This window comes from Manacus candei, unplaced genomic scaffold (assembly GCF_025592945.1).
Source record: "Manacus candei isolate 608988 ecotype Guabito, Panama unplaced genomic scaffold, ASM2559294v1 h1tg000082l, whole genome shotgun sequence".
In the NCBI taxonomy this organism is placed as follows: domain Eukaryota; kingdom Metazoa; phylum Chordata; class Aves; order Passeriformes; family Pipridae; genus Manacus; species Manacus candei.
In genome coordinates this window covers 2,461,397-2,487,715 of record NW_026138130.1, presented here as the reverse complement: position 1 = coordinate 2,487,715, position 26,319 = coordinate 2,461,397, and the positions used below count along the sequence as shown (strand labels likewise).

Here is a 26,319-nt window from a genome sequence, read left to right as displayed (position 1 = left end):
GGGTGAGAACCATGAACCTTGTCCTGGTTAACTTTTTACATAATGATTGTTTGGACTGGTGCAGTGCTTTTAAGTTGCATAGAATAGTTTGTGCTTTGTTGACAAATGCAGGTTGTTGGTCAAGCCCGTAGATCTTCCAGGACAGAATGAGGCATTTGAATAAATTGTCTTCTGGTACAGATGGCTTAGGAACTTCCTCTGGAGTTTAAGGTGATTCTTGTTTTCTCTTCCAAAATTCTGTGATTCAAAAATCTTGAGACATATTTGTGATTTTGTCCTGTAAGTCTCACTTTTGTCTGGCAAATGCAGTAATTTATGTGTTCGGAGTTCCAGAAGGTGGAATTTGTAAGTTGCTTTTTTGGAAATCTGTCAGACTCTTGTTTATGGGCAAAAGGGGTTGTTTGTTTTATTTTAGTCTTGTGTTTTTGCAGGGACTGAATTGAGCAGTGCCAGTCTGGGGGATTCATAAAGACTAATCTCTACACCAAGTGAAATAGCACTGGTACATGAACAGAATTAGTATCTCTTACATTTAAGTAGCACTGTGTTACAGTAAGGGTTGCTTCAAGGTGTGCAAGACCCAGGAAAGTGTGGCACTGGAAAGGAACTATGATCCCTTTCTTGCAGGCCTGCTTGTGCTGGTCAGTGGTAGTGGAATGTTGTCAATCAGTGTGGGCTAGAAATGGTATGTAAGGAGAAAATCTGACATCTTCAGAACCCCTAAATGATCACCAGGTGACCCTCGGTTCACTCAGCTGAGTAGACAAAACTCCCTTGTAAACAAGAAGCAGGGAAGTGGGAAAGAATTAATTACAGCACATAAGGGAGATGTGGGTTTAGATAAACAGAGAACTTCTTGAGGAATAGCAAGTCTGCACTGAGAGGGAGAATGGAACTGTTACTGATCAGTGCCTCTCTCAGTGGGGATGCTTTCCTTCCTAAACTGGCTAATTGATTTCACAAAGCCTGTCCTGTTATTGCACACTCCCTTTTCTGAATGATTTAGAAGTTAACAAGGGATTTGGGAGCTACTGGGGAAACACCTGTGTGACAGGCTTAACTGTATGAGCCTCCTTTTCTTGGGGTATCAGATGCCACTTTCAACACTGTAATTACCAAGGGGTAGAGTTCAGACAGAACATGCCACGTTATCCTGGTCCAGTTAAGAGTCAGTTTTTAAAGTTTTGCTATGAGACTGTCTCTATTAAATGTCAACCTGGTAACCAAAGTGGATTTTTATATCTAAAAAGATGCTGAAATGCAGCAGAACAGTGGGTTTGTGGGATGTAAGAGCCTCTTACCAAAATACAGAGTGGGTCAGTGGGACACAGGAGCTGCAGCGCTGCACCTGAGTAGAACATGGGAAGGATCTGGTTACAGTATTCTCCAGGTAGCACTGGAAGTAAAGCACTTAAACTTGTGGTCCTTGAATGCTTTAAGCCTTTTCCTAAAGCTGGATCAACTGTAATTCATACATTGAAATAACCATAAAAGTAGGATCTGGGAAGTAATTTTCAGGCATCTTCGATTTTACAAGGCGATATTTCTTCCATTTCTGTGTTTGATGATCAAAAACAAGTACAGGAGGCTTAGATTAGATTTATTTGTGATTCAGGTTTCTTTTGATAGTCTCAAACCATATTTTTGATCAGTCTTCTATAGAGTCCCACTAGAAAGTGTTTTAATGTGCTTCCTCAGCTGTTGAATTGTTGTGCTCAGAGAACAAACAGACTGCTCAGAGAGTGTTTAAAAAGCATCTGCAGGTGATTAGAGACTCTTCTTACCCTTCATTCATCCTAATGAACACAGGAACTTCTTGGAAAGCACTCTTCCATTTCTGAATATGGCTCTTTATTTGTTCCTAACTATGTAATACTGGAGAACAGGAAGTCATGTTTAGTGAAATTCCTTCTGAAAAAGAAATGGAGAACTTGTGATTTAGTTCCTTTGCTTTCTTAAAAAAAGTCTACTCTGCCTATCAAGAAGCTGTTGAACCAGGGAGCTTTAGTTTCTCTTTCTGTTGTAACAGCAAAATACTGAAGATCTTTCCAAATGTGTTTGTTAATTTAAAGCACCTTGCATATTTAACACAACCCTCTAAAAGCTCAGAAGAGGGAAGCACAATTTAGTGTAATTCTCACTTAATTGTTTGTTTCCTTTCAAAGCTGGGTGAAGTTTTTTTCTGTAAAATGTTGAAGATGGAGCTCATACCAAGTCTGGTGTCACATGAATAGAATGGAATATTTCTGTTGGAAGGGACTTAATCATCTAGTCCTGCTGCCTGACCAATTCAGGGCTGACTGAAACTTAATGCAAATTAAGGGCATTGTCCAAAGGCCTCTCAAACACTGTTACTCTTAAAAACTATACCAGCTTGTTCAATGAAATATGGTCTCAATTTCAGAGGCTTTATAGCTGCCAAGAACCTGGGAGATAATTGAGGTGTGGGGTTTTCTTTTTCTTTGTTATTGTTGGGTGAGGTGTGTTTTTTTTTTACTTTCTTCTCCTGTTATGTTGCAGTTGTCTCATAACTGGCCCTTGGAATGTGCTTTTCTTTCTGGCTCAGTGTGCCTTATGATGTGTAGGTAAAAAGTGGTTTCCAGTCTTAGAGAAAACGTTTCTAAAAATGTGCTGGAATATCCTGGGATGGGTAAATGCACCTACTGGAGTATTCTCTCCAATGCAAAATTGATTTGAAAACTACTCTGAAGTAAAGCAATGTCATCAAAACAACTTCAAAGGCTTTTTTCTGTTCTTGCAAGGAGAGAGTAATGAGGCAGATTCTGTGTACCATGCAGAAAAACAATTGATGCTTTGTCTTGCTCTCTTCTAATAGAAGAGATTTTGCCCAAGTGTTCCAGGCTTGTTTCCTTCTCTATGTAAACCTTAGCCAAAGGCAGGAGGCAAAAGATAATTTTTTTTCTAGAATTCTCTGTGTGATCAAATGTTTTTCAAGGATAATTAGCTGACACTATCAGTTCAGCTGCGATGGGGGACCTTGGGAACTTTGCACTGTGGAAGGAAAGCACTGGGATTTCCTGTGTTTTAAAAACAAAAGAAAAACCCCCCAAACAAGCTGATACAGGTGACTGAATCTGGACTGAGGACAGTGTTCAGTTCATGGCTTGACTCTCAGGACTCTTAGAAGCTTGCATTGTTTAGAGCAGTGTACCACAGAGGACTGCCCAGGATTTCAGCTTCGTGCTGCTCTGTTCTGTGTTGCAGGTGGTGGAGTATGGGCTGTTTGTGAAGCACTACAAGGTTGAAGTTTATCTCCTGGAGCTGAAGCTGTGCAAGAGCAGCGACCCCGACAATGTCGTCAGCTGCCACTTCAGCAAAGCAGATACTGTGGGTGAGTATTCTCTGGTAGATGAGGCAGCCTCAGAGCACAGCTTCAAGAGGTGATTTGTACCCCCAGAGCAAGAAGGATGCTGTTAAACTGGACAGGGTTGGAGCATGTGGTGTGTGAGAAGAGGCTGAGGGAGCTGCCTTTGACCTGGAGAAGAGAAGGCTTTGGGGGAACCTCGTAGCACCTATGCAGAGGTTACTGAGAACTTGGAGTCAGGCTGTTTACTGAGTCACAACAGGCAATAGTTGTAAATTGAAACAGGACAGATTCCAACTGAAAATAATAAAAACATTTTCCATATTAGGACAGCAAGGCATGTGAGCAGGGCCCAGAGGGGTGGGGATCTCCTTGCGAATGTTGAACACCTGATTGGATAAGCCCCAAGCAGCCTGGTCTGAATTCAGTGTTGATCCCTGACTTAGGGTGGTTGGACTAGGAACCTCCTTAGGTTCTTCCAGCCACAGTGATTCTGTGTGCAACACAGGGAGTTGTGGTTGAGAGCTTATGGAGCACATGGCTTAACATGTCCTTAAACATCCATGTCACTCATGTAAAGCAGTTGATTCTCTGATTCTTCTACAATTCCTTCTCCCTAGTGTGTGAGTATTTTAGACATCATCTTATTGGCTTTTTCTACACTTCTCTTGTCCTGAAATTTGGTTTCTCTCTCTCTCTCATTACTATATTTTTCACATGTGAAAATGCAGAATTGTCAGCTGTCCTCTATGTCCATAAAGATGCTTTTTTCAGTTTGGCTTGACAGGAGTAACTGAAAACACTCCTGTCTTGAGCCTGTGTTGTCAAATATTGACTGTTTCATAGAAGTTGTCCTTGGGGCAGAAAGTTCTCAATGTGTTCTGCACTTTATTGATTTGAAGGCTTGACAGGCATATACATGATGTAAACCAGAAGTTTTTCATTCTTTCAGACCTAATATTAGACAGATTGTATGAGTAGTTATAACTTCCACGATACATTTTCTACTCAAATGAACTTGAAGGATCAATGATGTAAAATGTCTGGTTTGCCTTTGTTATTTTTCAAGAGCACTCATGTTTTAGGGATTTTGGTGTTGTTTTTTTTTTTTCCTCCTGAACAGCTACCATCGAGAAAGAAATGAGAAAACTATTTAATATCCCAGCTGAGAAGGAAACCAGGTTATGGAACAGGTATATGAGTAACACCTATGAACAGCTCAGCAAGCTGGATAGCACAGTGCAAGATGCAGGGCTCTATCAGGGTCAGGTAAGGGGCATAACTTTTCTCTTTTTTTGTTTTTTTTTTCTTTTTTTCTTTTCAGTCTCATGTACTTTTTTTTTTAACTTGCTTTTGTGTGCTTTGAGCAAACATTGATAATGTGATTTGTTTATGCTTTTGCAAAATGTGTAACAGACTTGCAGTTACCTTTATTACCTGCACTCTCTTTCAGGTGGTTCTAATAGAAGTGAAAAATGAAGATGGCACGTGGCCTGGACAGCATTTCCTGGCAAAGTAAGCAAGCATGTTCTAAAGGCTTCTGTTATGTTGTCCAGCTTGTTTGCTAGGCTTTAGTGACCACGTGTTCTCTGTGGAAGCCTGGTTATCAATGGCTGTTGTGGCTTGCTTTGCTTTGGTTATTTTGAAGCAGAGAAAATCTCAAATATAAATATTCTTCAGTGGTTCCGTTGCTGGTCCCTTGTCTTAGCAAATGGCTCTGTTTGAAAGCCTGTTTCCAGTAGGTTGTGTGAGGATTAAATAGCTTAGGGTTTCTATAGTGCTTAGAAGACAAAAGTGCTATTTGCATTGAACTGGTCTACTTAAAAAGCTACCTCTGCAGACTGCATGGAGAAACAATCTGTCTTTTACTGTTGTAGGACAGAAAGGATCTTTGAGTATATTTCCAAAGCTGCCAGTAGTGAATGCTCAGAGTTCTGGGAGTTCCCCCTTTAAAAGGGTAGATAAGTAGCTGACCAACCCCACTGCCCCCAGAGGCAATTGTAGAAGCCTGTAAATATGACACAGATCCTCTTGCTGCTGTCTGATTTAGGGAAGAGATGGGTAGGAGGGGGACTTGGTGAAATAATGTGTGTATAGAGTGAATGGTGTAGAATGGAAGTTGCTTGGAATGATAAGGAACTGCTCGTATCAAGTCCTACTACAGAAAGCAGAATTTGAGGTTTTTTCCTGGTCTGATGGGCTTACTCAGTTCCCATCCTGGGAGCCATCAGTCTTGATACTGATGATGCTTTTCTGTACAATACAGTTAACTTACAGAACTTGCTGCCAAGTGATCTCATTTGAGGTCAAGATAACACTAGTGTTAAACTTGAAGAATGGATCAGGTAGGTCAGTGAAACCTATTTTGAAACAACACTTTTGAGAGATCATACTGGGTAAATGAATCACTAGAGTTCCAATGGGATTACAGTGAACTTTCTGTAGGAGTATCACGTGAAAAGCAACTAAACATTCATATCATGTACCTACTCAAGTACTGGTTGACAGTATTAGAGAGACAGCTGTGCAAGACCAGATCATAATGTTTTGTTTCCACATGAAGCAAAGCTAAAAAGAAGCCCTGTAGCATTCCCAGGCTTCAGAATTGTCCTTTTTCAACAGCAAGTCTGCTGTGTAAAGGCTTTGATTTAATCTCCAGTGATAAGTAAATGAAAATTGTTATTGGTATGCAGATTAATATTTTCCAATGGCAAAAAAATGAATATTTGCTTATTATAACATGAAACCTGTGAAAGTGTTTGACTTGATGCTGATAATGGTGGCTGAAAGAATTGTTCTATGTCATATGTACAAGATTACCTGTTCTTTTGTACTTGTGCTTAATCCTATCTCAGGCAAACATTGACAACTTCAATGTTCTGTTTCTCATCTGGAGAAAATACTGTTTAGTCAACACCATGGAGAACTTCAGTATTTGGTATTCTTCCTTTGAGCTGCATCACTTTAATGCTAGAAGCTTATGAGAGAGTTTGCCCCAAATTTAGAGTTTTGATGACATAAACCAAACAGAGTGTTGGTAGAGAAATGGTGAGCCCCTGAATCATTGCCTGTGTGCCTAAAGAAGGTCTGGAAAGCTGGGAATTCTTGTCAGTCACTGCTCACAGCACTTGTGTGCAAGGTGACTGTGGGGTGGGTGGGTTCTGTGTAGTGAGCATTTTTCAACACCATTTGCTGCTTGTCAGAGGCACTGGCCCCTGCCAGAGGAAGTAGCTTTTCCACATGTTTGGCAGCCTTCTGTGTGTTTCCCCAACCATCAACTGGCTGATATTTTACAGGAAAAACGCTCTTAAACTCCACAGCAGTCCTTGGGTGGTATATTTGGCCTATGCTTGGCCACTCCTGTTTGTTAGTTTGCTGCTCCCTAAAGAACAAAAATAATTTCTTCTTGTAGTTTGAAACCATTTTTACTACTAAAGTAGGTTTCAGAAGACAGAATTGATTATACTCATTGTAGGAATTTCAGAACTGGGGGCATACTTTGTTTCTGAAGGGAGACTCTATCAATGACTCTGTGGAACTTGGTACTCTTTGTTACTTACAAGACTCCAAAATAAAATCCTGAGCTAGCAGAGTTCCAGCTCAGCCTTAGCACACATTTTTTTTATCCTTGGTATCATTTTCTTATCAAAAGCAAACAAGAAATTGTTAGATCTATAAAAATAGCATCTTTTCCATGAGGTGGTATATTTGAAAACAGGAGTGAATATGTATTTAGCATCTGCCTCGTTAACTGTCTGCCTCCCTTTGCAATATTCAGCAGTAAAATACAGTTTGGTTCTTTGATTGGAGCTAGAATTTTCCTGCTGTTTCCTCTTCTATTGACTGATGGCACTGTGTCCTGACACTGTGTGATTTATAAAGGACCCCTTCAACCACTGGGCTAAATATTATGTGTGCAGATCCTTATTCCCTGACTTTGAAGTGCTTGAGTTTGTAGCAGATGCCGAGCTTGCAGAGGAGCATTAAGTGTGTAACATAAGCTAAGGAGGCATTTGCATGTAGGAACTTCCTAAATTAAAATCTCTTATTGTCAGTTAAATGGAAATCCTAGTTTTTCTCGCTCTGACAAAAACCCTTTGTCACAGTATTAGTATTTTATTATTGGTAGTTTAAAGGAGGAGGACTAATTCTATTGTAAGCTCTGAAGGAACCCTCAATTGAAACACTTTTTCTATCCCTCTCTTTCCTTTTACAGTATTTTTTTCAAGCTGTTCAGCTTAGCAGTTTTTCTGCTTATCAACCATATGGCTTCAGTTTCTGTACTAGATTAATCTGACCTTGTCCTCTTTATGCTGCAACTGTCCAGATTTCTCCTCATTTGTCATTTATGTGGGGTTTTGACGTGTTTTGCAGCGAGACATAAACCAACTGTCTTTACCTGCAGCCAGGAGCAGTGTGCATCAGTATTGTGAGATGAAGTTGTGTACATGGGGTGAAGAACATGAGCCCCAAATACATGTTGGACTCTGTAGGAATGTGATTCCAGTCCTGGTTCAGTCTCCTGGGAGTGCCAATTCTCCTGAATTGGTGTGCCAGTTACCAAAAAAGTCTTCTGATGCACACTAATAAAACTGTGTGTGGAAATGATCATGTCCCGTGAGGTTGTCAGGAAATTTGGAAAGTAGACTATGAGAGGTTTCAGAAGGAGCCAAGAGAATTGTTGAAGAATTAGCAAAGAGTTTTTGTGCTGGTAGTTAAAGTATTATACTGGTGAGAAATTTAAAAGGTGATTGTAACACTTAAAGGCTTCTATGGGATATGAGAAATGAAAATTGAAGAAGGAACTCTCCAGGCATCAGACAGAGATGAGCAAAAACCAATGTCCAGATGATGAAGCCAGGAGTTGTGCTGCACATGAAATGCACATTTCTTCTGACTGTAAGGGGTATTGATCCTTGGGAGAGTTTATCTGTGCTCTGTTGGATTGGCTGGTGCTGGCCACTGTGAAACTGTGGTGGGAGTTTTTTCTAGGTGTATTTTAGCTCAGACAGGTTTTAATTTGAGAGACTTAAATTGTGCTTAAGCAGGAAGACTGACTGAGCAGTTGTGCCTTGGAGTCTTGTCCTCAAAGCTGTGAAGTTACTTTCTCAAGCCCTGTACTGTTGCATGGTTATATGAAGTCTTTCTTTACTATAGTTTACTCTTGTATAGGTTTTGTTGATCAGATGTAAATGAATGTGTTTCTCCCTGTCAGAAACATTGTGGTGGTCAAAGGGAAGCTGCAGGAGCTTGGCACCTTCCAGTCCAGTCCAGTGGCTATTGTGCATACAAAGAGCAAACTAAGCAAACTGAGGGTAGTTTCAGTGGTAACCCACTGAATAGCCCAGAACATTTGGGAAGGTACTAAGTCACAAACTTCAAAGAAGAAATAACAGTTGTCTTTTCCTGCAGAGCAAGGTCTTGGGGCCTCCATTTCCAAGGGAGCAGAAGTCACATCCTGTGAGACATGTCAGTGGAGAGGGCAGATGCCTTTGACCAGTCAAAGTCTTCATGTTTCTGTGAAACATGGGGCACTGGGGATAAATACTTGGCATCCAGGACTTCTTTTGTCACCTCTATGTGAATGAGGCAGTCTTCTTGAGAGCCTGCAGTACTGTGGGGTCATTGACAGTAGCTTCCCAGGCTTAAAATGGGAAGCTTTCAGAGAAAAATGTTTTTCTCAGCTGCTTTCTATGCCCTTCACCTGGAATCATGACTCCCTTTGTGAACATCTTGTGAAATAAGGGGGAGCAGCTGTGCTTACTAGATCCTTCAGATATTACAGATAGATAACCTGTAAAATATAAGAGTACTTAGAATTTTTTTATCTTCCCAAGTGTATTTGATTTGGTTTTTTGTCTCCCTGCTTGAAGAGCTGTTTTGGGCTCTCTTCTATTTTTTTACTGCTTATATGAACCTTTGCAATTTTCTAACAGGAATTCGCTTGAGGCCCTTGATGTCTTTGTAGGTAGACCTTCTCCCACTCTGTGACTTGTCTCTTGTCTTTGCTTTCTGATCCCTTTTTTATCCTCCCCCATATTTCTTAGCTTTTTTGTGTGTGTGTGGGATACTGTTGAAGTGCTTGTGACTGTTCTGTTGCCATGTGACTCTTGATTATGCACTGTCTCTGTGCTTCTACTTGAAACGTTGAAATCCCTTAAGAGCTTGCCCTCCTTTTCTTTTTTTCCCTAATAGATTTTCTTCATGTTATTTTCTGAACATCTTTTTCTGTTCTCTCACTGGGATCAAACGTGTCAAGCGGAGATGCTGGGTTTTCAAGTTTAGCATTTTCTAGATTGCCCTTCTTTGCTTCTAGATAATTCACTCCTTCAAACTTTTAAAATGTGGTCTGAGCAGATTTACATGCTGTTGTTAGCTAAATTAGTTTATTCTTGACCCTTGAAACTCATCCAGCATGAGTGTGATAATTGTTGTTTAGTCCAGACCCCTTTGGTTCTCTCATTGAACTTATTTTTGTGTCCAGGTAATCTTGAGAAGTCCCACCTCCAACATGCAATGACAGAAAGGCATTTATTGTCCCAGAAACGGTTACCTTAGTTATTTTGGTAGATCTCATTCTTTCTAGGATACTTTCCAGTGTACTTTCTGGTTGTGCTGGCTGGTGTTTGTTTTTTTTTCCCCTAACATATTTCAGGTTTTGATGGTGTTTGAGTTTGGTGTTTTCATCTGCAAGATCCTGTTGTAACTTGCTTACTTCTGTGTTTATTTTGCTGGTATTTACTGCTGTTATATTTCCAAACTTTGAAGGCTGTCTAGCTGTTCTGCCTCGTCATGGCCATTATGGCTTGTTCATTGTCATAGTTTTTGCCCCACAGAGGTTTTCCAACATAGTTCTTTTAGCACCATCTGAGCCATGAATACGCATTTTCAGTTAGCATCATTTGAGAATGAGTGCCACATTAAAAAAGATAAGTGGACAAACCAAAACTTGAGGGCCCTGTCCTCTGCTGGCACTCTACTCTGCGTTGGGGTAGTAGCCACTGTTGAGTGGCTGTTGGTGTCCTGCACTTTTTGCTTTTGGTTTTACATGTTTATTTGGGCAAAGATGGAGAGAATAGACCATTTCCCAGTCAGCTCTTGCTGTAGATAAATTAATTAGTGTCCAAATAATTTATTTAAGCTTATTAGTGTATTACTATCTTGTAGGTTTGCTTTTTTTATGGAGCTGTCTATGTCAAGACACTGTTGAACTTTAATGCTTTTTTGGTCTTGTGTTCTGTTCTGGGGGTGAGGACAGTAGTAGTGTGGGATTCACAACCAGATAAACTTGGGATATATGACCTTTTTTAATCTGTTTCAATATCTCCAGTCTCAAAATGCTGAGGGTTGCTGTGCATGCTACATGTACATAATGGTGTGTCTTGTCTGCAATGTGTAGTTGTACCACAATGTAGTTGAATCAACCAGGCTAAGGAAAAAACTGCTTTGTGCCCATCCTGGTTATCTTCTTTCTGTTTAATGTTCTGTTTGAATGGGTGGTCTGGGTGTCAGGTGGGGAAGGACTGACCTGGTCACTTTTTAATGCTGATTGGGTGTGTTTTGGTGTTAAGATTTAGGGGGTTTTGCTTGCTTGTTTCAAGGTGATTTACTGATAAACTTAAAGCTTGCTTCCCTCTCACTCACACCATCTGAATTGCTACTTACTTCTGTCTAGGACCCAGATTTTGCTTTAAGCAAGAATTGTTGCTCCTGCTTCTGATACTTTTTTCCTGATGTTCTGTTCCAGACAAGTGTTTGGAAGTGTGGTTGCACAATCAAAGCAGTAAATTCTGCATGGGGTAACTAACTGTAGCGTGGCAAGTCCTTGGACTTTTGTGGGAGGTGGGGTTGGGGATGAAAAAAGTAGTAGCACTGTTTCTACTTCTTTTTCCTTTCTCCCAGATCAAGCACTGCAACTAGCAGAAACTTTACTACCTCTTCAAAATCATCATCAAGTTCTTATTCCTCAGTGTCTGCCACTTCTGTCATTACTAACGGTGATAGCAGTAACTCCTATGGACTGAACAGCTCCCACCTGGGCAGGGGGTAAGAGCAGGAATGTTCTTTTTGTTTCTCCATCCTTCGTGTGAATAATCCCTTGCATCCTTGCCAGCACAGAGAAGGAGTGTGATGGTGCCCTGTGAGGAGTTCTACCTCTCTTGTGTACCTGTTTATCAGACTTTACTCTTGGAAGCCACTGCCTTCTGCTCTTCCTTGCTCACTTGCAAAAGTTCCAGAGCTTACTAACTGCAAAAGCATTGCCTGATTTTGAGGGGATTGGGGGTATGAGGGAAGGGATTATATTCTTTTCTCCGTCTGCCATTATGGTGGAAGCCTTTCCAGGTACAGATGAGAATTTTCTTGTTCTTTCTGTACTACATAGACTCTTGCTGCATTAGGATAGTGTGCTGTGTACTTAGAGGAAATTTATGTGTTATGAGACATAAATTAATAATAGACTGTGTAAGGATTAATGTTTCCAATGTTAGCACGTACACTTCATGTTCCTGGTATTCAGTATTAGCCACTATGAAGCAGCAGAAACACATAGTCTGGTTAAACAATTTCATTAAACAGTTTTTTGACTTGTGTTTGCTGTGACTTTTAAGTAGTACTGAGACTTGATAAACTCATTGTGGAGTTCACTGTGCTGTCTTCTTTTCCAGAGGTTCTGGATTTGTCTGTAACTCTTACAACTGCAGGGACAGTGCTTCCCTGTCACAGCCTGGACTTTGTGGACTCAGTAACCTTGGAAACACCTGCTTCATGAATTCTGCATTACAGGTGAGAATTAGAAAGACCCCTCTCTAAAATCAAATGAAAGATCATAGAGATTGTGGATTAAAATTGGTGAAAATAAAAGGATGTTTTAATGTGATTCAGTGAGGAGACTACACCTCCCAAAACTCATAAAATCCAAAAAACCCAGACAAAAAAAAATCAATTCATATTGAGTTTGGCTTATGTGCAGGACACTAGTACTATGAAACATATTACAATATTAGGGACTGGATCTGAAATATGTGGCTTCTGAACAGGCTGTGGGGGAAGCAGTGAAAGGTGCTCAGCTGTAACATAAGGTCCCAGTGCTGTGCTCTGCCAAAAATGGGCTGACATGGAGGATATTCTGACACGTGTGGGCTGCAAAAGCCACATGAGCAGGTCACTGCTTGCAGTTCTGGGTCCATGTTTGAAGATTCTTGAAAAATTAGGAGTATGTATGGCCACAGGAAAGGTTCAGGGTCATTGTGTGGGGTGTTGAGGTTGTAACAGTTATGCAAAGCTGATAATTGATTCTTTACTTTTAAACTTAATTGCTTGGGATTGTTTTCTTCATTTTAAACAGTGCAGAAACTTGTTAGGGATAGTTTTTTCCTAAGAAGTCTAAACAAACTGTGAGCCAAATTGTATGAACTTTGATTTAAGCAATGGGCAAACTTCTAGCGTGGTACAAATACTGTGGAATGGCTTCAGTCACTCTGTGGTAGGTTTGAAAGATAGAACAGGCCCTAAAATAGCTAATGCATTATGCATGTGGTATTCAGGGTACCACAATAAACTTGGACTGCCCCTCTTTTTGTTCAACATGACTGTATTTTCAGTTGTACCGTGGTAACCTTAAATCAGTTTATGCTTTTTTGGACTTCATAGCTAGGACAGAGTTTCTAAAATTAATTTTCATTGTCAAAGTAACTTAATCTAAACGCACTTCAAGCTTAATTTATCATGCAAACTAATCATGTTAAGGACCAGTTACTTTCTTTCTTGTATTTACATTAGGCTTTAATTTTCTAGTCGTCAGTCCTTCAAATACAAATTTCTGCCTTAATTTCTTTCTTTTTTTTTTTCTTTTCCTAAACATGTACTCAAATTAGGTCTCCCCAGTTTCGTTAACTTGGTACCCGTTCTGATGTGAAATTTGAATTTGTTTTTTCATTGTCACACAGATTTATTGCCCTGTGCAGTAAGTTCATTTCCTTAATGCTTTTTCAGTGTCTGAGCAATACTCCTCCTCTGACTGATTATTTCCTGGAAGATAAATATGAAGCTGAAATAAATCAGAACAACCCACTGGGGATGAGGGGAGAGATTGCAGAAGCCTACGCGGAGCTCATTAAACAGATGTGGTCTGGGAGACAGTCCCACGTGGCCCCACGGATGTTTAAAGTAAGTGTGTCGTGTTCTTGGAGCACAGCTCTGAGGCAGAAGGAACAGTGAAAGCTGATGTGCCTGCCACACATTTTGTTGTTGTGAAAGCAGTAAGGACAGAATTGCTTCAGTGTTGTTTCATGTTCTGTATAAATGCTTTCCAGGGTACAGGCAGGAACTTGCCAACGAGTACTGTCATTCCTCAGAGTTGGTTTCTGCTCTTGGTGTTACTTAGTAAATGACCTCCAAGCCTGAGAGCTGTTTACAGATGAATCAGAATGATCTTTGCAACAAAACTAGACCAGGTCATGTGAATTGCCAGCTCTGAGCTTTGATCAGTGAGAAAAGATGTGCAAGGTACAAATCTAAAAAGTGAAATTATAAAAGTGGCGAGCAAAATGCATCCCCAGAGTCTGTAACATTATTTCTCATTGCTTTAGTGTGAAGAGTTGCTTTCAGCTGAAATACTGTAAGTAGAAGGGAAAATTGTTCTGGCACCCTTTAGTGTGTTAGCATCCAGTTCCCTGTGGCCTCCTGCCAACACAAGGTAGTGGGAGTTGATCTCTGCAAAAGCCAGGACCTGAGTGGTTTTATTTCTATCTTCTGCACACAGGTAATGCTCACCCCCCTCACTCTTACCTTTGTGTTTCAGACACAGGTTGGCCGATTTGCTCCTCAGTTTTCAGGATACCAGCAGCAAGATTCCCAGGAGCTCTTGGCTTTTCTTCTAGATGGTTTGCACGAGGATTTGAACAGAGTGAAGAAGAAGCCCTACTTGGAGCTGAAGGATGCCAATGGCAGACCTGATTCGGTATGGGTCCCTTTACTTGAGCACAGGGCAGGTGGTGCTTCCCAGGGTGTTTAGTTGGATTCTGGGACACTTCCTGACCTTCCTGCTCACAGGCCACACGAACATCCTCCCTACAAAGTGGTGTACCTGGGATGAGAGAACCCTGTCATGCTTTGTGGCACTCTACCTAAATGGAGAAGAGTAATTCTCTTATGAGGTTTTCCTTATAGAGACCCAAAAAGTCTCTTCTGTTTGTTTTATTTTCCTGCCTTTTCCTATCCTGTTTCCCAGTCAGCACTGATATGTGAGCCCCTTGCAGACACTTTGTTCCCCCGAAGTTGGCAAACACCCTGCTCTCATGCAATCAGACACATAATGGTGAAATGTCTTTTCCTCAGTGAACTCATGCTCCCCTGATCAGGCTTTTGTGGCTTGTCACAGTCACACAGCTGCAACATACTGACAACTGCAGAGTCCAGAGTAAGTGGATTGGGTGAAAAAGTGCTTTAGGAACATTGAAAAGCCAGGTGCAAAAACTGTTTTTAGGAAGTGTATGTGACTGGTTTTTCCTCTCAACAGGCAGTGTGTCTTTTCTTGTACAATACAGTGCATGTGGCAACACCCCAAGAAGCAGTATATTTATTTAATCTTTTTTTTTCTCTCTGAGAAATCCCAGTGTGTTGTGCTGGACATACTGGTAGACCCCCTTTCCTGTGTAATTTACCCATCAGTATCAATTTCCTGAGTTTTCTTTGGTCCCAGTGCTCACCTTGCTATAGAAATCTTTGAAAGAAATAACTTCTAATAATTTTTTATTTATATTTTTATAGGAGGTGGCAAAAGAGGCCTGGGAGAATCATAGGCTGAGGAACGATTCTATCATTGTGGATATTTTTCATGGTCTTTTCAAGTCTACCCTTGTTTGTCCCAAATGCTCCAAAGTTTCTGTGACCTTTGATCCCTTCTGTTACTTAACCCTCCCACTGCCCTTGAGGAGAGATCGTCTCATGGAAGTTACCCTGGTATATGCAGACCCACAGCGCAGACCTGTCCAGGTGAGGCTTGTTGAAGACACAGATTTCTTTAAGTCATCCCAACCCTTCTCTTAGGTTTCAAAGTTGACAGGGCCAACTTTGGACTCGATGATCCTGATGGATCCCTTCCAACTCAGCATATTCTATGATTCTAAATGGGTAAGGCTTCTGAATTTCAAACAGAAATGAAAAACCAATCCCTCTTGGTAAGAAAAAAAAAAAAAAGAAAAATTGTCCTTTTGCTTTTAAAGCCTTTTCAATAGACTGATTTTAAAGATGTGGGGGGCCCATGCAGAGTGACTGGATGCCCTGATGCAGTTTTAGAAGAACTGATTGACAGTATTTCAATGTCTTTCAAGACTTTTGACTTGACCTCCAGCGGCAGTGGAGAGAATGGTTCTAAGATGTTTTTTATCACATAAAGAAAAAGCAATTTTGTGTTCTGAGCAGGCTGCTGTGTCTGGTGATTTTATTTTTTTTCTGGGTTTTACTACTGCTGAGCCTGATCACAGCAGAAGGCCAACTGTGCAAGGCTTTCATTCCCTCCAAATCCCTGCTTTATAAGGTAGACCTGAGATCCAAAAGATCTTGAAGTGTGTGGCTGTGACCTTAACTTGAACTGAACTCCTATAAATGAAAGATTTAAGAGTTTTTAAGATTTCATTTCTGTTTTCTTGCTCCCTGCCTTGCCTGGTGTATTTTGCCTGGTGTAAAACATGATGTTCTCTTTGTTTCTAGTACCGGATTGTGGTGCCGATGATGGGGGCCATCTCAGATCTGTGTGAATCACTTTCCAAACTCTCTGGTGTTCCTGCAGAAAATGTAAGGATAACTGGAGACAGTAATTTTGATAAATGTTTGTTCTTCTTGAAGTGTTTTGGTGGCTTAGCTTTTAAAAATGGGTGATAAGCTGAACTTTATGGACTAGTGACAAAACCCTGACAAGTTGAAATGCTGTGCTTTGATTGTACAATGAAGAAGATTCATGAAACAATCTGTGTTTATCCTGATAGTTCCAGTGCAGTAGAGAGGTTTAAGAAAAGGAACAGAAAGGTAGCCCTCACCCCCAACACTTCTGATAGTGTAGTTTCTTAGTACTGAGAGGTGTTCAATGTCTGGTTTGGGTCCAACTCTTCTTGGATGTCCTTTTAATAATGAAGGATCAGGTGAATATTTCCTGAATTCCAGGGGGAATTCAATTGGTGGGGTATTTTTTAGGATGCCAGTGCAGCACTTCAGTTTATTTCAGTTAGTTACAGATGTGAGTGAGCCATGCCTGAATTCCTAGCCTGGTGCCACTTTGATGCTGGGATCTGTGCTGCTGTTTCCACCAGACTGACGTGGAGTTGCATCCCCTCAGTACCTGCATAAAATCAATCTTATTAATTGCTTTGGTTTTCTGATCAGTCTTAACAGATACAACTGATGTTGGTGCACTGAAAATTCAAATAGAGAACTAGAATAAACTGTTGCTTGAATTTAAAGGTAGTTTGCCTAAATTTACATGAACTTTTACTATAATCTCTTTGCAAATATCCCTTGCTGTTCTAGATGGTGGTGACAGACGTGTATAATCACCGGTTCCACAAAATCTTCCAAATGGATGAAGGGTTAAATCATATCATGCCAAAAGACGACATCTTTGTGTGAGTAAAGTGGGAAGATACCACATGTGAAGAATACTGCAAAACATTTGCTTTGGTTTCAGGTTATAAAACCCAACTCCTGTCCCCCCTCAAACCCTAAGCTTTCCTGTAGACCTTTTGCATGACTTAGAGTAATGCAGCACTGCTCGTACCAGCAGATCAGCACGTGGAATGTTTAGTAGATATTTTTCTAATGCAAAGGAGGTCATGACCATTGGGTAATAATGAACTTCTAGTTTGGTGTGTGTCCTGTTGTTTAGAACGTCCTACAAGCCTCTTTCAGAGATGATAATCTATGTCTGGATTGCAGTTATACTCCCACTGGCATTTTTCGTCTAGCTCAGGCTTACTGTTATGTTCCAAATCAACCAAGAGCCTTGGAGTGTGGAGTTTAAGATGTTGTACTCTGCCTTTCCAAAATCCATCATAGCTGTAACAGCACCCAGCTAACTCTGACTGGGGGTTCTTTATAGACTCTTGACTGGTGCTAAACACTGTTTGTTTCTTAAATGTGTGGTTGTGAAGGACTTAAGGGAAGCTGAGGATTTGGTTCTGCTTGATGTTCTACTTGTGTGTGGTGGATGAGATATCTGCAGTCACCTCTGAAATCCAGTGAGGAGAGCAAAAGTTGTTCCTCTATTGCAGCTGGAAATTGAAAACTTTTGCATGTTAAGTGCAAAGTGGACTTTGAAGCTCACAACTGAACCTGGGGCTGAAGGGTCAAATCCAGCCCTCCATCACAGGTCCAGTCTTCCTCACATGAGAGCATTCCAGTGCAAGATTGTAGCTTCCATGAAACTGTTGGGTCACTGTGAAGACGTGCCCTAACATCCTCTGGTGCACTGGGAGCCTTTCACTGGGTGGGATGCTGTGACATTCTGCTTGTTGCACTGTTGTCCTGCTCTCTGTGTGACCTCTTTGCTGAGATGCAATGTAGGAGTTTGTTTTGAAAAGTTTTCTCGTGTTGTTGTTGTCCTCAATTGCATCTAAAGGTGTGGCTGGTTAGGATGGCTGGGGAGGATGTTTGGCTTCTGTGAAATCTGTCTGGGAGAGTATTGGGAAGTGTTAGTTTTGTAAGTCTGTCTCCAAAGCCAATAAAACACTGAAAAAACAAGAAGCATGATATTACAATGGTAATTGCAAAAAAGCCCTGCTTTCTTACAGGCATAACATCATATCCCTGCACAGAAAACAAGTGTCTGAATCAGGTCTGCTCTGGGGTGTGGGGGAAGCATTGGCTGAACTGCAGCTCCAAGTGTATTTTCCTTTGCAATTGGCACTTCCTTTTATGTGCAGGGCAACTGTAAATGAGGTGATGCTGTGAGTCATGGTGAATGAACTGACCTGAGTTAAAAATAACCCTCCAAGGAAGAGGAGAGGTAGCAGGAGGAAGTTTTGCGAATCCTGTTGTTTTTCCGTGTACACCCTCCAAGATCTTTTCAGCACTAAGGGGCAAGAGAAAGCAGCCAGGCACCAGGGCAAGAATTAGGAAAAAGCCACTCATAGGAAGTCCCTTTAGTGGGTGTTTCTGCCAGGAAAAAGATCTATAAAGTAATATTCTAACTACAGCTAAAACCCAACGTTCTTTTATTGAAAGGAAGTCTTGTCTCAAAAACACAAGAGAGAAACACTTGTTCAATAAAGAGCAAAGCTTCTTTAAAGGCAGAGTTACATTCACTGTGGACAATCTACCTACCTTCTCTGGTTATAAAAAGTCTGCAATTAGGTGTTCTAAGATTTAATGAAATCATTCAAGAAATGGTAATAGCAGTGTGAAGGTTCTTGAATTCCCTTTGGTTTCCATCTGTTCAGGTCATCTGCTGACGTGGGTGTGAAAGGAGGGACAGACAGTGTTTCATCTTAAAATTGGACAAAGGTGGGATCATTCGGGGTGGGTCTTCAATTTGGGATTTCTGAGCTGCAGTTTTGAGTGATACTTTAGGGATTTTTACCCTTTTACTTTAGGGATTTTTACCCTTTTACTTTAGGGATTTTTACCCTTTTACTTTAGGGATTTTTACCCTTTTACTTTAGGGATTTTTACCCTTTTACTTTAGGGATTTTTACCCTTTTACTTTAGGGATTTTTACCCTTTTACTTTAGGGATTTTTACCCTTTTGCTGTTGCTTGTAGAGCCTGATGTGAGCAGGCTGTGACAGTGTGGTGGCACTGGGAGAAACTTTCAAAATTGTCCATGAGAGGACGTGACTGTTAAGTTTTTAGTTCATTGTGCTCTTTCAAACTGACCACATGAAGGATATGCAGAAGGCTTTTTTTTTGTTGTTGTTACAGCATATTTTATGTGCTTTCAGTATCTTTATGAGAAATTTTGATTTTTCTTTAGTTTCTCCTTTGAAGAAGTGCTTCTCATTTTTTCTTTTCATTTAGCCCAGGGTCTGAGGAATCCTATGAGATCTCTGTGAATTTAAACTTATCATTAAGTTGAAACTGACTTATATAAGTTTTTTCAGGCTTTCTAAATCTTAGTTTAAGATTTTTATGACTTAAAAACCAAAGTGAGAGCTTTGTCAGGGAAAAACAAACAGGAGAGGGGTTGTCTGGTAGTCGTGGTACCTTTTGCAGGGTGTGTTCTTGGGCACTAAATATTATCCTAGATGTGTGTTAAGTTGACATATAATATGCAACCTGGGATATTACTGAGGACCATTAGTTAATTGTATTTATGTGAGATGTTTACTAGAATCCAGATGTCTCTTGTATTTAAATTAGCATGGTATGCAGTGTCTCATGTACTTGAACTCTTTCTTAATTCATGTTTTATTGATCCTGTCCCTTTTATATACTCATCATATGCTCTTATTTTCCAGCGATGTCCAGTGGCAAGACTTCCCTGTTGGCAAACTGTAATGTGTACATCTCACTCCTTGTTTTAAGTAATTGAAGTTAGATGCTAAGTTTCTTCCACTGGTTAGAAAACAAAGTTTGGAGAAGGAAGTGATCCAAAATAGTTGAATCAGTACAACATATTCAGAAATAGATTTCTCATGTGTATTTTCCCACAACTTATGTGTGCGTTCCCCAAACTTGTACTTTTAAATTTTAGAGATGGCTCAGTGGGTCTTACCAGTTTTTGAGGTCTTTTCCTAAAGGGTTTTGCTGCCTGGTCTTTGAATTTGGATGTACTCTCAGGTTCTTTTCATTTGTTCCTTCCTGGTGGCCACACTGAGTGAATTCTGAGAGAAGCTGTGATAAACTGAAGACTGCACCCTTCCATGCTGGTGTTTAATTGTCCTTTTAAAGGTGTAACAGTTTCCTCACTTGAAAAGCACTCCTCTTTTCCACTGGCATAAGCAAACCAAGGTTGTGTTTCTTATTGTCTGTGGTTATTTGCTGGACTCTGAGAATGCAAAGAATGTAGTGATGGGGGAGTACAAGGCCCTCAGGCTCTGATTTTATGAGCAACTGCCATCCAATTCTTCCTTTGTTCCTTGATTTCCTTGTCCCCCCTCCAAACAGAGACCAGCAGGTTGATCACCTGTGTGACTGTCTTCTGTAACAGAAATAAGTTGTTTCAATGGTTATGAAGCTTTTTAGGGTCTGATTGTAACTTAAACTGGCAGTTCTTGCCTTCTTTATGTTTCTTGCAATCACCTTAAGTTGTCTCAGGATTGAAAACTTTAAATATAAATGTCAGTTTCTTACAGTATTTCTGCAGGTTTGCTTTGCTGAAGGCAGTAGTCAGCCCTGGGTCTGCATGTGACAACAGTATTCCTGTGGTTTGACAGACTTCTGATTTTAGTGCTGTGCTCTGGCCAGCTGGCAGCACATCTCTCAATTCAAAATTTGAAGACTTAACACCACAGGAGATCTGTGCCCCAGCAGGGATGTGATTTAAAAAAAAAAATTAAAGTACTGTTGTCTTGCTTTTGACACCAGTGTCTGTTAAATCCCAACTTTCAGTTTAGGCCTCTGTTATGAGCAGAACATGGATTTCCATGAAGTGCTGTATTTGGAAATGTCACTGAACAGGAACTCGCACAACACGTTGCAGCAGGAGCAGAGCAACTGGAGTGGGCCTTGGCTCTCCTCAAGATTTGTCTCCTCAGGACAACACTATATATTTTCTTCCCCAAGTCACCTGAAAGGGGAGGAGAATGTGGGTCTGGAATTCTCCAAACCTGTTCTTTCATGAGGCTTTACACTTGTCTCTTTCTCATCATGACAGGCTTGGAAATGTTGGGTAGTCCTGGTGCAAGATGTATTAATATTTAGCATCAGAGAAGAGGTGGGATGCAGAAATGTAAGGAGTTGGTAGAAGCCTTGAGGCAAAAATCAGTGACACTACAGCTTCTCATAGTGTTGGAAATGTCTCTCTCCAGGCATCTCGTTCTGTGGCAGGACAGGGAGGTCTGTGGCAAATGCTCAGAGCTCACTCACATAAAGGTGGCCTGCAAATCAATTTGGTGCCATGAGTTCAGTGTTTGTGCTGAATGCTCTCATTCCCCAGGCTAAGCAGAGAACAGCGTTCAGCACACAACCCAAACACTTGCTATTTCTTTTCCTTAGGTTCTGGGAAGTCCAGCCCCAGTAGGACCTCCGGCTCCCGCTCCAGTGTAACCCCCACACATGCACCATGCTGGTGATATCCCATCACCAGGGATCCTGCTGGAGCTTGGAGCCGGTACAAGGGGTCAGGTAAGTGCCACTTGAAAACAAACTCCACGGCCCATTTCAAGGGTATCCCTCATTGTAGTTCTTTTTAGTTCTCAGGAACTAAGAAGAAAACTGTTTTGATGGATAAACTAGATCCTGCTGTTCTCTTAGCCTGGCTAATGGGGCATTATTATATAACGTGTTGTTTACACTGATGAAATTTTCACAAATTGATTTGCAGGTCACCTTTAACCTATCAAAGTGTGCATATTTGAGTAGGATATACTTTGCCATACATGCCATGCTTTCTGCCTTCTCCTACAACATACTGTGTGGTACATTTAAGTGAGTTCATGGTCTTGCAAAACCATGACTGGCTGCAGAAATGTAGGTTTGTTAATGTGACTGAGGCTACAGCAATTATTGAATGAGTTAATGAGGTCAGCAGACCAGCTAGTCTGGTAGTTTTATGTGAAACATGTGAAACATGTATGAGATCTTGTAGCAGACTGGTCTTGCTGAAATGGGGTTTTCGTGTTTGAAATGAGTTTGGGTCCTTTCTGCAATGAACTTGTATTTTTTTAAGCTTTGTAAAAATCTTCCTGGTTGAATTCCCTCATCACTTTTAATCTTATTCTGCTGCAAGACTAGAAAAATCCTGTGATCAGCTTCTACAGGGCAAGCTGCCCTGTAAAAAACATTTAAAAACTACATATGCAGTCTCTTATCTCCTCAGTTACTTGTCTGGTATTATGGTGGGTGTTCTGGTATTATGAAAGAAAGTAAAAAGATTTTAGGAGTATCTCCACTTCCTAGAAGAGATCAGAATATGTGCAGTAGTTTCACCCGGTTTTTTCCAGGTCTCTGTTTATTCTTACTGTCTACTTTTGATCCTGTAGTGATTTCACAACAGCATCTCTGGGTGGGTGTGCAGTAGTAACCCTGTTCAGAAAGATCTGTTTCTCAGCTTCTACAATGGCATTTTTTCCTGCCTTTCTCCATTCTCTTACAAAATACACTTCCTAGTTGTTGCTGGAGACTGACTTGGGGTCCACACAGTGTTTTTGCAGCTGGAGTTAATATCATAGACCCCAGCACTTGGGAGGGAATGTTTCAGTAACATACAACCTGGTGTTTAGCTCAGAATATGTTTTGCTTTCAGTGCCCTTTCATGTAGCTCTGCCTGGTCTTCTGTAGCTTTCCATGCTCCTGTGCACTTGCTTAACTTAAGTGTGCAAGGGAACAAAAGTTCCCTCATTGCTCACTGCCTCCTTTCTGAATTGTAACCACAGACCTGAAGCCTTCATAAAGCTGATGAGGGCTGGTCAAGTCCTACCCTATTGCTTAGCAGTTTTCAGACACTTTTTAGAGTTGTTGGTAATTACAAAGGCAGCCAAGCCAGTATTTTGCGGTGTGGTAGCAGCTGAACTGATGTCCCTGACTTTTAAAACCATGTTGTGTAGTCTGGACTAGCATCATCTTTATGTTCTATTATTTCAGGGAAGTTGTAAGATACAGAATTATGGTTTATTGTTCAGTAATTCCCAGTATCAGCTCTATAACCTTCCTTAAACTGTACATAAAGTACTTATTCTTAGATTCTTTTTTTTTACAGGGAATGTTTGAGCTGTTGCTCAAGAGATCAGAAAAATGACAGATCCTGATTCTGCTTTGTCTGCTTCTAGTACTAGTATGTAAAAGCTGTTCTGAGGTGGAGTGGGTAGAGGGACACTTGGGTAACCAAATCTGTTCTGTTTTGGTGAGAAGTGTGCAAGATGCTCTCCTGCAGAGTGCTGTGGGGTGCAGTGTGCTGGCTGTTGGTGATAGATGACTTCTGCCTGGTGTAGTAGCTTTTTCTCTCTGTCCCATCTGTTCCATTCCATGGGCAGGGCTTCATTCAGGTGCTTGAGGGTGGAGTGTAAGTGGGGGTTGCATTAATTGCTGCTTGCAGAGCATAGTGTAGGTGGTGTGAGAGGCAGTCATGTCCTGAGTGTGTCATGTTCTGAGCTGTGTTATGTGAGTCCAACTTAAGGGTCTCGTAGGACCTGGAATTAATCACAGATGATATTCTGGGACTGAGTATGGCCTTTTGTTACTTAAACAGTACTAAGTAAAATAATTCACCTCTTTGTGGTGCCATTTGTCAGGAAACTTTAGAAAATGTGAACTGTATGCAGTGCTGGTGTCCAGCTGATTAGCACTGACAGCCTAGAAAACCTCCACAGAGCCATTGGTGTTGGACTGTCTTATGCTGACTCTGAGCTCTTGTGCTCTTGGTGGGCTGGGACTCTCTGGAAGGATGTTTTCCTTCATATGTTCTACTGACTCAGTGCAAACCCCAGACTGGGATCTTTTTTTGTTTTAATTAGGATGAACCAGAACTACAACTCTGAAATTTGTTCTTTTCCCTGCTCTGCAAGGCCATTCTGAACACAGGAATAAAAATGTTTCTCGGCTCTTGAGAGAAGGGAAGTGGCTTGTCTAATGTAAGAGGACTGTTAGGAGTTGAGTGCATTCAGATGTGTGATTGTGGTCTTGGTCATTATGTGTAGTGACATCTTTCATGAAATCTTTCTTTCTCTTTCAGTTTTAAGATAATTCTGAGACAGGTGACTCACCAAATTAAAGAGTAGTGTGACTTGGCATTCCTGAAAATGAACCTTATGTAATGAATAGCCCTGAAGCAAACAGTGCAATAATGTTGGACCACGTGGTTTCTTTCAATTCTGACCTCTGCAAATATCTCATTTGCTGTTTCACCCAGTTCATGAGCTGCATCTCAGTCTCCTTTCTGCTCTGCCTAGCTGTTTGTTGTCTTCTAGAATTTTTCTTGTTTGCTTCCTGTCCTTGGAGTTTTCTGTGAAGCAGATGTTTCCAGACTCTTGGTTTTGTGAAATGTTAGCTGCTAAGTGATGGGAGCTCAGGCCATTAAACTGTGTGAGAATGCAAGACCCAAAGGTGTCAAGTGGGTGTCTTTCTCCAGGGGACACAAACAGTCAGAGGAATTTCCAAGTAAATTTAGTATTTGTGTTGATGCTGTGATCTGGTTGAAGCACAGTGTAGTTGTCAGGGTGTGTCTTGGGAGGTGAGTGGCAGCAGAGATTTGAATTGGGAATACAGAGGGCAGGTGGCAGTCAAGTTGGTGGCAGGTCTGTATCCTGTGCCACTGTGAGCCATGGGGAGTGTTCAGGAAACTGCTCTGTAGCATGAGCACATAGTACAACCCTTTGTACCTGGTGCAGAGAGTTACTGGATTGAGTTCATATTGGTTCTATGTGCTGTGCTTCTTGGCAGTGGAAATAACCCATGGAAATGCCTGTCTTTCAAACAGGTATGAAGTTTGCAAGCCAAGTGAGGACAGCTCAGAGTATGTTACTCTCTCTATTTACTTTCGGGAGAAGACGACAAGACAATCCAGCAACACTGCAGGGACTGTGCTCTTTGGGCAGCCTCTGCTCATATCTGTGCCCAAACACAAACTCACTGTGGATCACCTGTACAGTGTGGTTTTGAAGCAGATCAGGTAAGTCATGTCTGTGCCTTTGAATCCTGTGCCAAGTTCTAGAGGTCACTTATTCAATTACATTGTAATAGGATTACTGCATCCTTGCTAACAGGAAGAATTTTTGTGTGGGATGTGTAAACCAGGATTTGTGTTGCATTGCTGTCTGGAGGCCCCAGGGACATTTCAAGGTCCTGTTTTTTTTGGCTCTCTAAAAGACACTTCTGGTGGTGGTCAGAAGGGGAGCTGTTTGCTCAGTGTTGCAAAACAGGTGAGGAGCAGAACTCAGGCCATGTTTTCAAGGCTGACAGATGGGGCCACCATAACTTCCTTTTGCCTTTCAGTCTACTGCCAGTAAAACTCAGAACAAGCAGCGAGAGCAGAGACTTACTGAATTGTTGTTTGACTCATTCTGAGGGCTCTTGGCCTCTAAATGCTGCTGTACAGGACAGGTTCTGCTTTGCTGAGGGGGACAGGGCAGCAAGAACTGATGACAGGGGGGTGCTACTGTTCTGATGCTCAGCTTCAGTCTGGTTGTGTGACAAACATACCCCTCTTTTTAGCCGCTATGTGAAACTCCCTTTGGCAGAAGAATACTCTGCACCCTGCCCAGACAGAGGGACCTGCAATGGCTCCAATGGGGTGGTTGAAGGTAAAGTTCTTTCAAAATTGGTTGGAAACTTTTCAGCACTTTTAAGTTTTTTATTGGCGTTTGGTTTGTGCTATGTGTATTCAGTTAAACTTCAGCAGATTGTTTCTTCACCATGATTAAACCACACTATTTGTGTAGGACTTCTGCATGGGATGGGGGGGAATTCTTGTAGAACATCTTCCTCTACAGGGAGATCAGATGTGTGTAAGAGGCATCTGGGGAACAAGGTGTGGTGTGCATTCATCCTCGATGTTAGGGAAGTCCTTGCTTACCTGTGAGGTGTTCAGGTGCCTCCCTCCAGAGGCAAATCCTTTCTTGATGTGTCCTTTGCTGATGAAAATTGGCCTGTTAGGTCACAAAAAATAAGTTGTGGAGAAATAAAGTGGAAATGGTATTTTCTGTTGGAGGACCTAGAATCATGAGGTCTCATCCCAAGGCTACATGCTTACTAAGACACTTTTAATGCTGATGGCAAATGCATGTTTCCCTTTCTTCTTTGAAATAATTCACTCCTGTAACCCTGAGGGTAACAACTAGAAGAAGTTAAATGGGGGGAAAAAAATCTGCCCATTTTTTCCCTAAGAATGGAAGTAACGTTCTTGGAGAC

At 41.2% G+C, this 26,319-nt stretch overlaps 1 protein-coding gene across 2 annotated transcripts in view; it reads left to right on the top strand.

Annotated features, from left to right (window-relative positions):
• USP4 (ubiquitin specific peptidase 4) overlaps positions 1-26,319 on the top strand; it is a 33,501-nt gene that overhangs the window by 1,021 nt on the left and 6,161 nt on the right. Inside the window, exons 4-15 of one of the 2 annotated variants that reach the window (XM_051811303.1) lie at positions 3,226-3,352; positions 4,449-4,594; positions 4,779-4,840; positions 11,228-11,371; positions 11,992-12,109; positions 13,319-13,492; positions 14,127-14,285; positions 15,095-15,319; positions 16,037-16,120; positions 16,850-16,944; positions 24,890-25,081; positions 25,624-25,712. In XM_051811303.1, the coding sequence (XP_051667263.1) occupies positions 3,226-3,352; positions 4,449-4,594; positions 4,779-4,840; positions 11,228-11,371; positions 11,992-12,109; positions 13,319-13,492; positions 14,127-14,285; positions 15,095-15,319; positions 16,037-16,120; positions 16,850-16,944; positions 24,890-25,081; positions 25,624-25,712 (1,615 nt within the window). The remainder of the gene's footprint in view (positions 1-3,225; positions 3,353-4,448; positions 4,595-4,778; positions 4,841-11,227; positions 11,372-11,991; positions 12,110-13,318; positions 13,493-14,126; positions 14,286-15,094; positions 15,320-16,036; positions 16,121-16,849; positions 16,945-24,889; positions 25,082-25,623; positions 25,713-26,319) is intronic. The other variant, XM_051811304.1, reaches the window with a different exon arrangement.